The sequence below is a fragment of the Culicoides brevitarsis genome, chromosome 3, assembly GCF_036172545.1.
Source record: "Culicoides brevitarsis isolate CSIRO-B50_1 chromosome 3, AGI_CSIRO_Cbre_v1, whole genome shotgun sequence".
In the NCBI taxonomy this organism is placed as follows: domain Eukaryota; kingdom Metazoa; phylum Arthropoda; class Insecta; order Diptera; family Ceratopogonidae; genus Culicoides; species Culicoides brevitarsis.
Genome location: NC_087087.1, coordinates 31,468,605 through 31,481,861, shown reverse-complemented (window position 1 = coordinate 31,481,861; position 13,257 = coordinate 31,468,605). Strand labels below are relative to the sequence as shown.

Here is a 13,257-nt window from a genome sequence, read left to right as displayed (position 1 = left end):
TGAATTTTTTTACTTCGTTATCTTACTTTATTAATTAATAATTTTGAATTAATTAACTAAAATTATTTTTTTATTTTTAATTAATTAATTAAAAGTCATAAAAAAGCTTAATGAGATAGAAAAAAAAAATAATTTTTGATTAATTTTAATTTTTAATTTAGTCAATTCAATTTAATTTAGTTCAATTTAATTTTTTAAATTTAATTTAATTAAATTTCAAGAATTTTTTGAAAAAAATCTTAATTTTAGCCTTTTTTTAAGGAAAAAAAATTATTTTTTTTTTAATTAATTTTTTTTTTAATTCAATTTAATTTTTTATATTAATTAATTTTTTTTTAATTAACTTTAATTGCAATTTAATTTTTTTAAGTTTGAAAAAATCATAACTTGAGCCTTTTTAAAAAAAAATTTTTTGATTAATTTTTTTTTTGATTTTTTAATTAAATAAATTAATAGAAGTTATATTTTTTAAATTTGAGAAAATAATCATAACTTGAGCTTTCTTCACTATTTTAATAATACTTTTTTATGATTTTTTCAGAAAATAGAAAAAAAATCAAAATATATTTTTAAAATGTAAAAATTTTAAGAAACTTACCTAAAATATCATCCACAAAAATACTTACAAAAATTCATACAAAAGCCTTAAATTTAAAAAAAAAATTTTAAATTAAAAAAAACATTTTTTATGAGTTCATAAGTTCATTTATTTATTTATTGTTCATTTTTTTTCACTTTTTTTTTTTTTATTTTTGTAAATATATTTTCACTTCCATCAAACACTGTTGAAAAATCTCAATCAATATTCAATGGATAAAAATCGTTATAAAAATTAAAATTTGCTGTAAAAAATAAAATTTAATTAATTAAACCTTAAAACTAATTAATTATTATTTTAATTAAATTTTAACATTAATTTACCTTAAAAAACTAAAAATATATTTTTTTATTTCAATCTCTTAAATTTTAATTAAATCTTAAAATTAAATTTTATTAAGTATTTTCGTTTCTCGAGCGTCAATTAATTAAATTTAATTTAATTATTATTAATATAAGTTATAAAAAAATATATAAATTTTCCTTTGTTTATCACAATCACAAAATAAGGCATTCGGTGCTCATGTTAATAAATATTTTTTTTTTAAGTATTTCATTTAAAATGTCTTTTGTACACGTTTTGTCTTAAATTCTAACACGTCTTAAAACTAAAAAAAATTGGAATGTTGTATATGGATCGGCAGTTTCTTCAATTATTAGAAGGCACTTTTTCTTAAAAATAATTAAAATTAAAAAATATTTACAAAAAATGCATTAAAAATTTGCACTTATCGCGTTTGTTGCGATTGGAAACGCGACATGTAAAAGTCGCAGTCGACACAATAAATTGCCGGCGCATTAATTTGCTTTTTGCGGCAAAGATTACACAAACTCGTGGGAGCTTTATTAATCCCGAGCATGTTTGGATTGTTATTTACGTTCATGGGCATTTGCTGTTTCAGGGGTTGATTATTGTTAAAAACTCTATTTGCGATTGCTTGTTGTTGTTGTGTTAAAGGAATCGAAGCATTTGAGGGATTTGTGATTGGTTGAGGCATGGGACCATCAACGCAATCAACATCTGAATCAGATCCCTTTGTACCTGCTTCGAAAGTTACCTTTTTCGTGGCAGGTTTTGTGGGTTGTTGAACAGGCATTGGAGCTTGTTGCGGAGGGATTCGTTGATAAGGCGGGTATTGGTATTGAGGACTATTTGGCGGAAGCATTTGATGCATCATAGGTTGCTGCTGAGGCGGAGCCATATATGGGGGAGACATGTATGGAGGACCTTGAGGGATATTTTTGAGTTGCTGGGGAACTTTTTGATAAACCATGGAAGGCATGTTCTGAGGATTTTGTGGAGTTGCCATGTATCGTTGAGGGTTATATTGATTCAAGGTAGGATTAGGATTCGATTGGGCGGGAGATGGAGCCGGAGGATATCCGCTGGCAGTGTTACGAATAAGACTATTGGATTGAGAAGCATTCGCTGCAATAGCAGCATTGATAGGAACATGCATATAAGGCGTGGCAGGCACAATTTGAGCTGGAGGGAGATCATTCATGACAGGTATGTTATTGCGACGCTCTAAAGAGTTATCGGAATAGTAAGAGTTATAAGTCACAAGGTTGTTTGGAATACGTGGGGAAACCATGTCAGGACTTTGGTACATTGGTTGACGATTCACGGCAAGATTTGTACTTTGAGAAGGTATCATTGAAGGCTGTGAAGGTTGTTGAACTTGAACTTGAGATTGATTCTGTCGTTGATCCTTTGGAGGCTTATTCACGACAGAATATAACGACATGATATCATCCGGTACTTGAGGTTTCTCTTCAGGAGTTGTACTTTGAGTTTGTGGCAATGGAGCTGGCAAAATCTCATCATGAGCTTTATTTTGACTCTTCAAAACACGCTCCAATATTGGATTTGGTATGAAATCATCTTCTTGATCCTCGTCAGCAGTTGCTACTAAAATCACTTGATCACAGAACGAAACACTCTTTTTCTTTTGACGTTTCTCATTTGTCGCTCCTCCGTTCAAGGTTTGTTGGATCGTTTGATTCAACATCTCAACTTCACGGATTTCCTCTTGGATTTGACGTGGAGTCACTTCAAATCGCGGTTTTGGTAAGGATTTGGCAAAATCAACTTCATCGCATCCATTTGAACCTGGAGGATTGTCAATTAAACCACTCATGCCAGTTCTCACGACAGAAGTTGGTTTCGGAGATTCGCGATCTTGTTTTGTACTTTCAAAGCGGGATGTTAAATCACGAACATTTCGCATTGTAACAGGGGAATCTGGTTTAGCTCCAGCTTTGGATTTCAATGCAAATTGTTTGTTTTGTAGTTCTTTCAACCATGTGTCGTTATATTTAACCTCACTTTGTTCATTTTGTACTTGTTTCAGTTTCGTCAACATTTGCTGACGTTGTTGAAGTTGTGCTAAAATACTCGTGGTTCCTTTCACAGGTTGTGATTCGGATTGTTGTCCATTAGTTTGTATTCTTTGGATTTCGTTAAGTTGTTCGTTCAAAGGTTCAAGATCTAATGTTGGAGGCGGCGGAGGGAAATCTTCACTTGCTTGTCGCGAATGAACTGTACTTGTCGGAGGACTTGGATACGGAGGTAATTCAAGATGCGAACCATATCGTACAGTAGCATCAACTTCATCTGTACTTCCATTTTCCGCAGGTTTCTGTTGCGGACTTTGTTCTTGATGAACGACAGCACAAGTTATTATCGTTTGGCATGAATCTTCAGACATGCTCGTGTTTGAACTAATTGTCGAGATATTTGAAACGTTTGGAGCGTGATATGGTTGAATTGGATCTTGATACGGAAATTCGTTATGACCATTGGTAAGGGAGCTATTAACTCTCAATGGGGGCGGGGGAGGAACTTTTACGTTTGCAGCTGTTAATGTTCGACCACTTCCATGGAAACTCTTTCGCATAAGTTTACTTCTTTCGAGATTAGGGTTAGTCGAGGATGAAGATGAATACTCAAAGTGTCCCTCAGACAAATAACCGTTGTTCAAATCTTTATTTAAACTCATGCCAAGGGAACTATCATCAACAGAAGTCACTGGAAGAGTTGGAGGAACAGAAGTTTTCGCAGCATCATCAGCAGCTTCTGTCAAATCAGGCATCGAACGATTTTTGCGACGAATCAAACCGCCCATTAATAACTTGCGACGGATTTTGTGTTGTTTCTTGTTACTCTTATCCTTTTCCTTCTTTTCATCTTTATCTTCTTTGTGTTTCTTCAACGTATCTTTCGCATTAGCTAAAATTTGTTCAAAATCTTTCGCGACTTTGTTACGATCTTCACTCTTGCTTCGTTTTTCTTTCGAATCACGACTTCTTCCAAACAAGCTGCGACTTTCCCTTTGAACAGGTTTCGTTTCAATTTCTGGTTCTTGAGGTTGAATCTCAATTTTAGTTGTTTCTGTCTCAATTATATCAGCTTCGACAAGTTTCAATGTTGTTGCCTTCTTTTTCGGCAAAGTCGCGTAAATTTCAATGCTCTTCGGGGGACTTTTCTCCGCAATTAGTTCGCGACTATTTTGACGTGAATGTGACGTCTTGTCTTTGCTATTTTGACGGGCATGTCTCACACCGTTTACATTGTTCAACACTTCTTTTGCCATTTCTCCGCCTTTTTCGATGGCAATGCGACGATAAAGACTGCGGGCACGCATCACACAGCTATTGTGCTTCATTCGAGCGAAAGTCATAGTATGAGGATTACTATAAGGAGCATCCATTGCTGAACGAGCTTTACTAGCAGCGGCATTACATAACACAAGAGCTGTTTCAAAATCATGTGCTTCCTCTAAAACTTTACTCTTTTCAATTAATTGATCTGCTTCCATGCAAAGTTTTTCACAATCAACAGATAAGCATACACTTTCGGGTATTTTCGCTAAATTATGGTTCAAAAGTTGTTTCGGCGGGTAAGAATCAGTTGAGGATAAGGAATACGAATCATATCCGGCATCACAATATTGCCCATTACGCGTTGGAGATGGAGGAACACTGCCATTTCGTTTGCCCATGAGATACAAATAGGGATTATCGAGTGTCGTAGATGACGAAGAACTTGCACTATTGCGATCTCCGCTCCAATTACCCGAATCACGACGTCGCGGTTGGTTCAAGTGATCAGGAACGCACAATCCATCGCCATTTGGCGGAGATCCTGTGCCACTTGGGGGAGATCCGCTTCCGCTTTGCGAAGCACTGTCTGCGGAAAGACTTCGATGGAGCATATTTGCCTTTTTGTGATTGTTAATGAGGATATTTTCGAGTTGTTTCTTCGAAATGTATCCATTTTTGTCGTCGCCCACAACGGGACTGTTATTATTGTTATTGCGGAAGATTTTGTCTTGAATTATATTCAAGTTTTGATATTGCTGTGCACAAAGGACATTTTCGACGGTTTTACGACTTATGTAACTATCGTGTTCGGAACTTACGCTATTACTTACTACACTACCACTATCACTATTGTTACTGTTACCGTTAAAGATGTTCTTCTGGATGACGCTCAAGTTTTGATAATCGCAAAGGGCTCGAGCTGGAGTTGGTGTAATGGCACGTCTCGTAGATCCCATGGGAGGCTTCTCCGGGCTTGGGGTTATTGCGCGTCGCGGTACTTGTGTAATTTCCGGCGATGCGTATTGGGATTGTATCACAGGGCTCGGCGGTTGAGGCAGCGCATAAAGCAACAAGAGTGGTTGATATCTTCCGCGACTGCATTTGTCAACGACACCTTCCCAATCGGGGCCAACCTACGAAAAAAAATTCATTAGAAACCCATCGAAAAAAAAACCTTAAACCTTTTTGAAAACTTACCTCTTTTACGTTAGCATCATCAAAATAAACCCAAACACGCAACTTGGTATGGAAGAAAAACGTGGTATAATGTTTCCCGTAATACGAAACGACGCCCACGAGTTCATGTGTGTTATTGGAAGCCCATCGCTGATCAGATACTTGATGGAAAACATCGTTCAAACGCAATGAAGTCCCTACAGATTTCAATACTGAATGAACTTGTGTCGCCGAAGGACGTTCGCTATCCCAAACTATTCCAATGGAAACGACATCTGGACGATTCAGCAAAGCACGGCAAATTCCGATTTTAGCGCCGCAGGAATTCTGAAACAAAAAGAAGAAAAATTATTGGTATGCAGTAGTTGCAACTGAATACGTGATGTTAAGATAGAATAAATGCATAAAATTCAAGGCAAACCACAAGTTGCTGATTCTTGAAGCAATCGCACTTGACTTAAAGTGACATCATTTCATGAAGCTTTTAATTTCATAAAGTGCTTATTAAGTTTTTTAACCAATTTAGATTTGAAGAGGATTTTTGACATTGAAATTTGATACAAATTGGCCTTTTACGGAAAACTTTGTTGCTCTAATTGACCATACAAATATTCACCTTCTTCAAAAAATGTGATGCAAGTTCGTTTCAAGTGAGTATAATATAAATCAAATTCAAATTTTGTTTTTTTTTTCATAAATCTCAAAAAATGAGTATTTGAATAAAAAAACATAAGAAAGTGTCGTCGTTCGTTTAAACAAACCTGCAAACGATTTATGGATACCACTTTTGAATTAATAATGATCAATTTTATTATTAAAGCGACAATACACGATGAAAAAACATGGATGTTGTTTGTATGCTTAAATAGATGTTTTGAATCGAAAAAAGGTCTTTTATGTGTGTCTTTTGTATAATTGTAAAGAAACACATTAAAAAAAAGAAATATTCTCATGGTTTGATGTTGTTTTGTTCACCAAAATGATGATGGTATGAATGCGGAATAAATTATGCTATAATCATAGGTGTTGCTTTCTTTGTGGCTGATGACTGTTGGAAGGATTGGTAAAGGCGCGTTTTTAATTATTATTTTTATGCAAAGATTTTTCACACGTTTTTTATCTTTTACAGGTTTCCAGATGGATGAAATATCAAGGAGAGGTAAGTATAAAATGTCTCGAAAAAATTACTCACGAAACAGTGTTTTTCATGAAGGGATAAACTTCTTCAACAGTCTTCCTTTAGAAATAAGACGCATTGACAACTTCCTACTATTCAAATCAAAACTGAAACAATTACTGACAAATTATCTTCAATTAATCCAAACCAAGCAAATTAACTCAAATCTTCGGATGAGAGACAAGACGTAAAGTAAAGTCATTCTAATTAATCCAAACCAAGCATTGTATCGTCAAATGACAAAAAACCCGCCGTTCTACTAATTAAGGATCAATTACATTGAAAAAAAAACAGACGAACCGTCGTCAATTTTTTCTTCATAACTCAAATGGGTCAAAAAGGAACAAAAACTAACCGAAAAAAAATTCCGATCATATCATCATCTGTTTATAAAAAATGAACAACGAAAGCAATCAGAGTTTTTAAATTAAAACTGGATTAAAACAATTCACATCCGATGCTGCTACCCGAAAATTATATCACAATCATCATTTTCGTGTCAGAAATCATTATCTTTTCCTGTGAATCTGGACATTACATATCCATTACTTTTACAACTCTTTTTTCTTCTTAGTAGTAGTAACGAAGAATCTATTGTCTTAATCTCATCTCAGTTTTAAAAATTAAATCTAGTTCATTTTAAACTTTAAGTCATGAAGAGAAGATGCTGGTGGTATCGAGCTGCGTGCCCGATTTCATAGATAAAACGATTTTTTTAGAATTTATGGATCACATTCCATTTAATAATATTCGTTTTTTTTTCTTTGGATGATTACAAAGATGATTGATGATCAATTTTTTCGTTAGTTATACTGGCAATTGAATTAAAAAAAAAATAATATGAAGAATGGATTAACCGGTTTTCTTCATACATGCACTATGCATGTCATTTTTTCGGATGACAGGAATTCCAAGACAACAAAAAAAAAGGTTTGTCAACTTTTTGTCTTGTCAGATTATTTCGAAGGTATATACGAAAGATTTCAATGACAATAGATGACGAACCTTTAGTTCTTCTCTTAAAGTTTTTTTCTTTTGCGATTTTAATTGAAAAACCGCAAGAATGTTTATTATTTTGCCAATAAGACAAAACAAATTTTCCACATACCAAAAGATTTTATTACATTACGACACCATACAAAGCACACTTTTGTGGCTAACATTTAATAATTGAAATAAAATAATTGCAATTCAATGCCACATTATTCGTTGGATTAAAATTACATTACAACTTTAAATTTTTGCATGTTTTATGTTGTTAGATGAGTCTCTTCGTGCATGGACTCTAGCATGACTGACAGCGATACATGCATCAAATCATCAAGTGAATACTTTTCATTTAGATGAATGATGATGATGATGACCTGTTGCGTGAATTTTATGAACATGAAATATCCTAAAAAATTTTTAAGTTGTTTTTAAAAAGTTTTTTACGACAATTTAATGGGTGTGAGAATTACACCTTCAATCAATTTAATTGAGAAATAATTTTTAATTGCAATTGTCCTTGTTCAAAAAATTAATCGTGAACTTCGAGAGAAAGATCGAAGGTGAGATGAAAAAAAAAAATTAAAGTGTTTTTTTTTTAAATTACAAGAAAAGAAATCTTGTAAGAAAAATTTTTAACCAGAGAAATAGTTCATATCTATCGCATTGATCTACAAATGTACTTAGTTAAGTTAATGCTCGCGACTTACATTTTACGACACTTTCTCTTTAAATAAATTTTATGTACTTTGCCATTTTTTCTATCTTTTGTTTAAATTTTATGAGAACTCGACTTCCTATCTTGTAAGAAAAATGACATGCAGCTGCGAAATCGAAGGACATTCAAACATTGTGAATTATTAATCAAAGACAATATGTTTCAAAAATGGCGGTTCGCGCGTCGTGCTGATCAAAAAATATGGCTTTGCATGAAAAATAACAACAACGCCAATTAATCCAAACCAAGCAATTTACATTTAAACAAAGGTTGTGTTACATTTGGTGTCTATAAAATCATTTTTCAAAAAAAAGTCGTAAAATAATTGAAACCCGATCTAATTCCATTAAGGTATTGATCAAAAATATACCATAAAAAAGAGCCCGAAGCCATAAAAGCCGCCTTTCTTTTCAGATTTATTCAAGTGATACTTAGAAAAAAAATTTTTTTGACCCAAGTCTTGATCCAAATCGGACGAGTGTTGTTCATCAACTGATATGTTGCGCAATAAATTTATGTACAAATATTTTTATGGTCGGTTGAACACAGTTTCGCAGTAGTGAATTTATTTAACTTTATGATTAGTTGCAAAAATATTTTAAAATAATGTAAAAATTTTAACTTACCGGACAATCTCTAATATCGCCCATGTTAGCAGCACATCGCAAGAGTTGACCAAAAGACATGGTTTTGTGATTTGTAGCTGCCAAGGCGCACTGTGAAGTGAGTGCTGATGCTGAAACGTAATGAACCATCTGAAAAAAAATATAAAAAAAAATTTACAATGAAATTCCGTTATTTGTCTCATCATATCAAAACTCCTCAATGTTCAAAATGTTCATTGAGTTAATTCAATTATTTATTTTTTTTTTCATACAAGTTCATTGTGATGAATCAATCTCTTAATAACATCAGGGTCATGTACATATGGCACACTTTTTAAGCCAAAATTCAAAATTTGTCCCTGAAGTTGATTTCCTGAAGTTTTTTGAAGGACTTTAAATTTTAAAAAACAATAAGTAACTTTCTTTTTGTAATCGCGCAAAAAAATCAAAACAAAAAAATATGAAAAGTCATCACGCAAATTAATTACATTTGTTTTCGACCCGTAGCATGTTGTCCATCAAAAAACATGATTTTTTAATAAGAAATGTGAGTGTTGAACATGGAGTGAAATCCAACTTGTATCAATTTCATTCCAAACACTCATTTGCATTGTTGGAGCTTTTGATATTCATCCCATTGTGATGCCTTCAAGCAATTTTTTTTATTGATTTTATTAAAACACTTGACTTTTTGTGCTTCGTAAAAGTGAAAATTTTGACAAAACGATCGAATCGAAGAATTTTTTTACCTTTAAAACCTGTTTTGAGGAGAGCAAAAATGTTTATTCAAAAGTTATCAGTGAAGCAGCAGCATATATGTTAACTTCACGTGTTTCGTTGAGAGATTGAGTTAACTTGATTATACAGTTAGAAATTCGGGTCAACATAATTTTATTTTTTTCTTCGTTTTGATTTTTTTTCACGGCAAAAAATAGCACAGAGATTTTTTTGTGATATTTTGTTCATATATAGAAACGAAGAAAGATTTGCAGATCCAATTAGAAAGGTAGCTGCAACATATTGTTACACTAATTATCATCTTTCCACATCATCAGAGCACGTAACGTGAGCATAAGTTTCAATTTAACTTCAGAGTTAAAACGATCGACTAAAAGCTATTCATTTATTATAAAACTTTGACAACAAAAACCTTGAAATAAATATTTATGGCTCACACAGTCGACTAAAAACATACATTTAATAATAATAATAATCTAAATCTTTTTAAAAGGTGCCTCTGGTTGTTAGACACTTTTGTACGAGTGAAGTAGTTTATAGACAAAAACATGAAAATTGTTTAAAAGTTAATTCCAGAACAGATAATTATTGCTATTAAATTGCTCCAAGTTGTATGATGCGATAAGAAATGTTTATTTCAAAGAGTTCGAATTACAAAAGTTGCCAAGTAAGTAAAATTCCTCAATATAATTATCAGACCTTTAAGTTTTAATAAGATAGAGATTGATATTTGAGAAAATTCAATTAAAAAAGGGGCGATATTTAGGGCAATTGTCCATGAATTGATAGGTAAATGGACAAAAATACGCCCTAAAAGCTCCTTGATATAAGATTAAAGGTGACAAGTTGTGGTTTAAAGAGATTAATTTTATCTATTTACGGGTTATTTTGACCTCCTGAGGGCTTCAGATGAGGTCCTCAGGGGTAAAAAGAACCCGTAAAAGTAAAATTAATCTCTTAAGTTTTTTTTAAAATCATCTCAAGGGCTTAAATTTAACTCTAAAGAATTTAAAAGAGTTAAATTTAAGCTCTTGAGATGTAAAAGTTCATATCTTTTAAACCACAGAGACTCGATTCGATACTTGACACCAAAAAAAAGTAACATAATAACAATAACAGACGATTTAATAAAAAAAAGATGAAATGAAGACGATACAAATAAAAATAACGTCGATTCATCTTCTTCTTTCTGAGACACAAAAGCTTCGTTTTAATAAATATCGAAAGAAGCACAAATGTCATCACGATAGTAATGTTCATACTTATAGTTAACATCATCAGTGCAGATAAACTTTTTATTATTGCAAAATTCAACTAAACAACAACTGGTTTCCATTCACTTGTTACTTTGGGCTTTTGTCATGCCTCGTAATGTAGTTAAAGTTGCAAATAAAAAACGCATTAAACATATTAGTTTGGTACAAAAATTATAGGTATATGACCGCGCGCACTAATTTTTTCAGACAAATTTTGTGTTCGAAAGTCAGTTAAATGCAAATGTGTCGCAATTAATGTGCAGCTTGGACATTTCTGTATTAAAACTTGTTTTTGTTTGAACAAAATGGCGACTTGATATAGTTTAAATATTCAAATTTAGATCGTAAATCTTTGTTTTGTTAGATAGGAACAGATCTGTAGATCAAAGGTTCAAGTGTTGACAAGTAGGGGGCGCTTCAGTGAAAATTTTTCGCGCCATTTTTTTTAAATTTGAATTTATTTTTAAAGTTACTTTTTTTTAATCAAAGCTGTATGAAAAAAGTTCCCTATCTAGTATGTTATCTCTTTTTAAGTCAAAACATTACAGTTACAACATTTATTGCTAATTTTCCAAACAAGTAGCAAGTATCAACATAACAAGTTGCTTGTTATGTTACGTTACGAGAGAATTGCCGTCTAATCACCCGACTATCGTTAAAGTAACGAGTTGATATTGATTCTTCTTCATTTCTCTCATTTCATTTCTGTTGATCTCTTAATGAGGTTCCCACAGTTGGATAGTTGGATGTAATTACTCGCGATGATTCAATTAGAAGAAGAAAACTACATACCTGAGTAAATGGCAGTTGTTCTGAATTTGCGCCACATTCACAGACACTTTGCTCGACGACACGCATGGCAAAGCGTTGATGTGCTACGCAAGACGGCACCTCACACTGATCACTGTCTTCCGACGAGAGGTGCGAATGGATGCGATGCAAGACAAGCTCGAAACATTCGGCTGCATCTCCAAGGCAGCCGAGTGGGAACCGTCTTGATGCGAGGGGACCCGAGGCGAGGGCACGTCTCAGCGATTCCGGACATAAAGCTGGCTCGGAGCTGGTTTGAAGTTGTGAAAAAAGTTCCTGAAAAGAGATTTTTATTAGAATTGATTCAAATTTTGAGGTTAAGTTAAAATCTGAAAAATGAGACAAATCAAAAACTTACAAAAATCGATTTCAATAGAGATTGAAACTCTTTGTTACTAACATCTGACGTAACACTTTCATACAACAAATGTTGGTCATCCAACGCTTCTTTCTTCTTTTTCATCATGACACTCGACTTCGAGCCATTTTTGGTTGGCTTTTGTTGTGAAGCGTCGTCTTTCTTACGAACGTATCTGAACTTTATCATTTTTATAGCTTAACTTTGTATTTTAGGCACACGCTATATATATGGCACATAATCTCTTTGTTGGATGTCAAAGCTTTAAATATGAAGAAATAATGAAGCAAAATACAAAAAGGGCTTGACTTCGACTTGACACGCACAAAAAAAATGAAGTAATCGTTATAAATCGCTATCTTAATAGTAAGTAGTTGGAGTGATATAAAACTCATTAACAGCCTCTTTATCAAAGAAAAATCTTAATTTATTAGCATTTAGAGCTCTTTTGTATCATCCTTTAATCCGGAAGTCTGAAGAGCCACAAAATGTCTTAATTTTTGGAGCAAATCCTTGTGTCATAAATTCAAAAGACTTCGTAGAAATGGTTTGTTTAATGTTTTAATGTTACCGACCTTTTAGCGGTTTTTTCTCCTATTATGACTTAAAACGTTTTTTTTTTCTTTATTAAGTATAAGCAAACTTGTAGGTCGGTATGAATCAACAAAATCGTAAGCCGCAGTAAAAGAGGATGAAGTAAAAAGAGACAAACGAAGAATTCCAGGAACGAAAGAGTTAAAAATGAATCATCCTGCATTGGTTGAGGCTGCAACATTCCTCAGGAAATGCTTTCGCCGAGACAATATTTTTTAATGGATTTTTTTTTAAAGTCAAGGTAAGTTTTTTTTCTTTGAGTCATGAATTTTTACTTTTTTTTTTTAATTTTTTCAGGTTTCATAAGGCTCAAATTGAATTTTTTAATTCAAAAGTTTTGATGCCATTCACGACAGGTCAATTTTGATGTAAAACATCCTTGTTTTTAATAAATAAAGAGGACAAAAAAAAATGACGAAGACTTGAAGGCGATTCAAAAGATCTGTAACAAAGCATTGAGAACCATTTTTTCTTTCAGAGAATCATTTTTCCAATTAATTCAAACCAAGCATTTAAACTCCAACGAATATCTGCAAAATTTATCAAAATTAATTCTAAAAGAAAATTGAAGGCGATTCAAAAGATCTGTAACAAAGCAAGTAAAATAATTAATCCAAACCAAGCATTTAAATTTT

The 13,257-nt window shown here is 32.8% G+C and overlaps 1 protein-coding gene across 1 annotated transcript; it reads right to left on the bottom strand.

Annotated features, from left to right (window-relative positions):
- Positions 1 to 1,118: 1,118 nt before the first annotated feature.
- On the bottom strand, positions 1,119 to 12,153 carry LOC134833955 (uncharacterized). Its single transcript, XM_063848465.1, has 5 exons — positions 12,029 to 12,153; positions 11,653 to 11,946; positions 8,888 to 9,016; positions 5,401 to 5,706; positions 1,119 to 5,336 (listed from the first exon to the last, which is right to left on the bottom strand). Exons 1-5 carry the CDS (start codon positions 12,134 to 12,136, stop codon positions 1,326 to 1,328), a joined length of 4,848 nt encoding a protein of 1,615 aa, XP_063704535.1. The 5' UTR covers positions 12,137 to 12,153; the 3' UTR covers positions 1,119 to 1,325.
- Positions 12,154 to 13,257: the final 1,104 nt, after the last annotated feature.

Bases quoted from the DNA above. Each gene is read 5' to 3' on its own strand.
- LOC134833955 (XM_063848465.1), bottom strand. From the start codon at position 12,136: ATGATGAAAAAGAAGAAAGAAGCGTTGGATGACCAACATTTGTTGTAT. The intron at 5,707-8,887 runs GTAAGTTAAAAT...TTTTTGTTTCAG, and splicing joins GCGATATTAGAGATTGTCCG to AATTCCTGCGGCGCTAAAAT. The intron at 5,337-5,400 runs GTAAGTTTTCAA...TTTTTTTCGTAG, and splicing joins ATGATGCTAACGTAAAAGAG to GTTGGCCCCGATTGGGAAGG.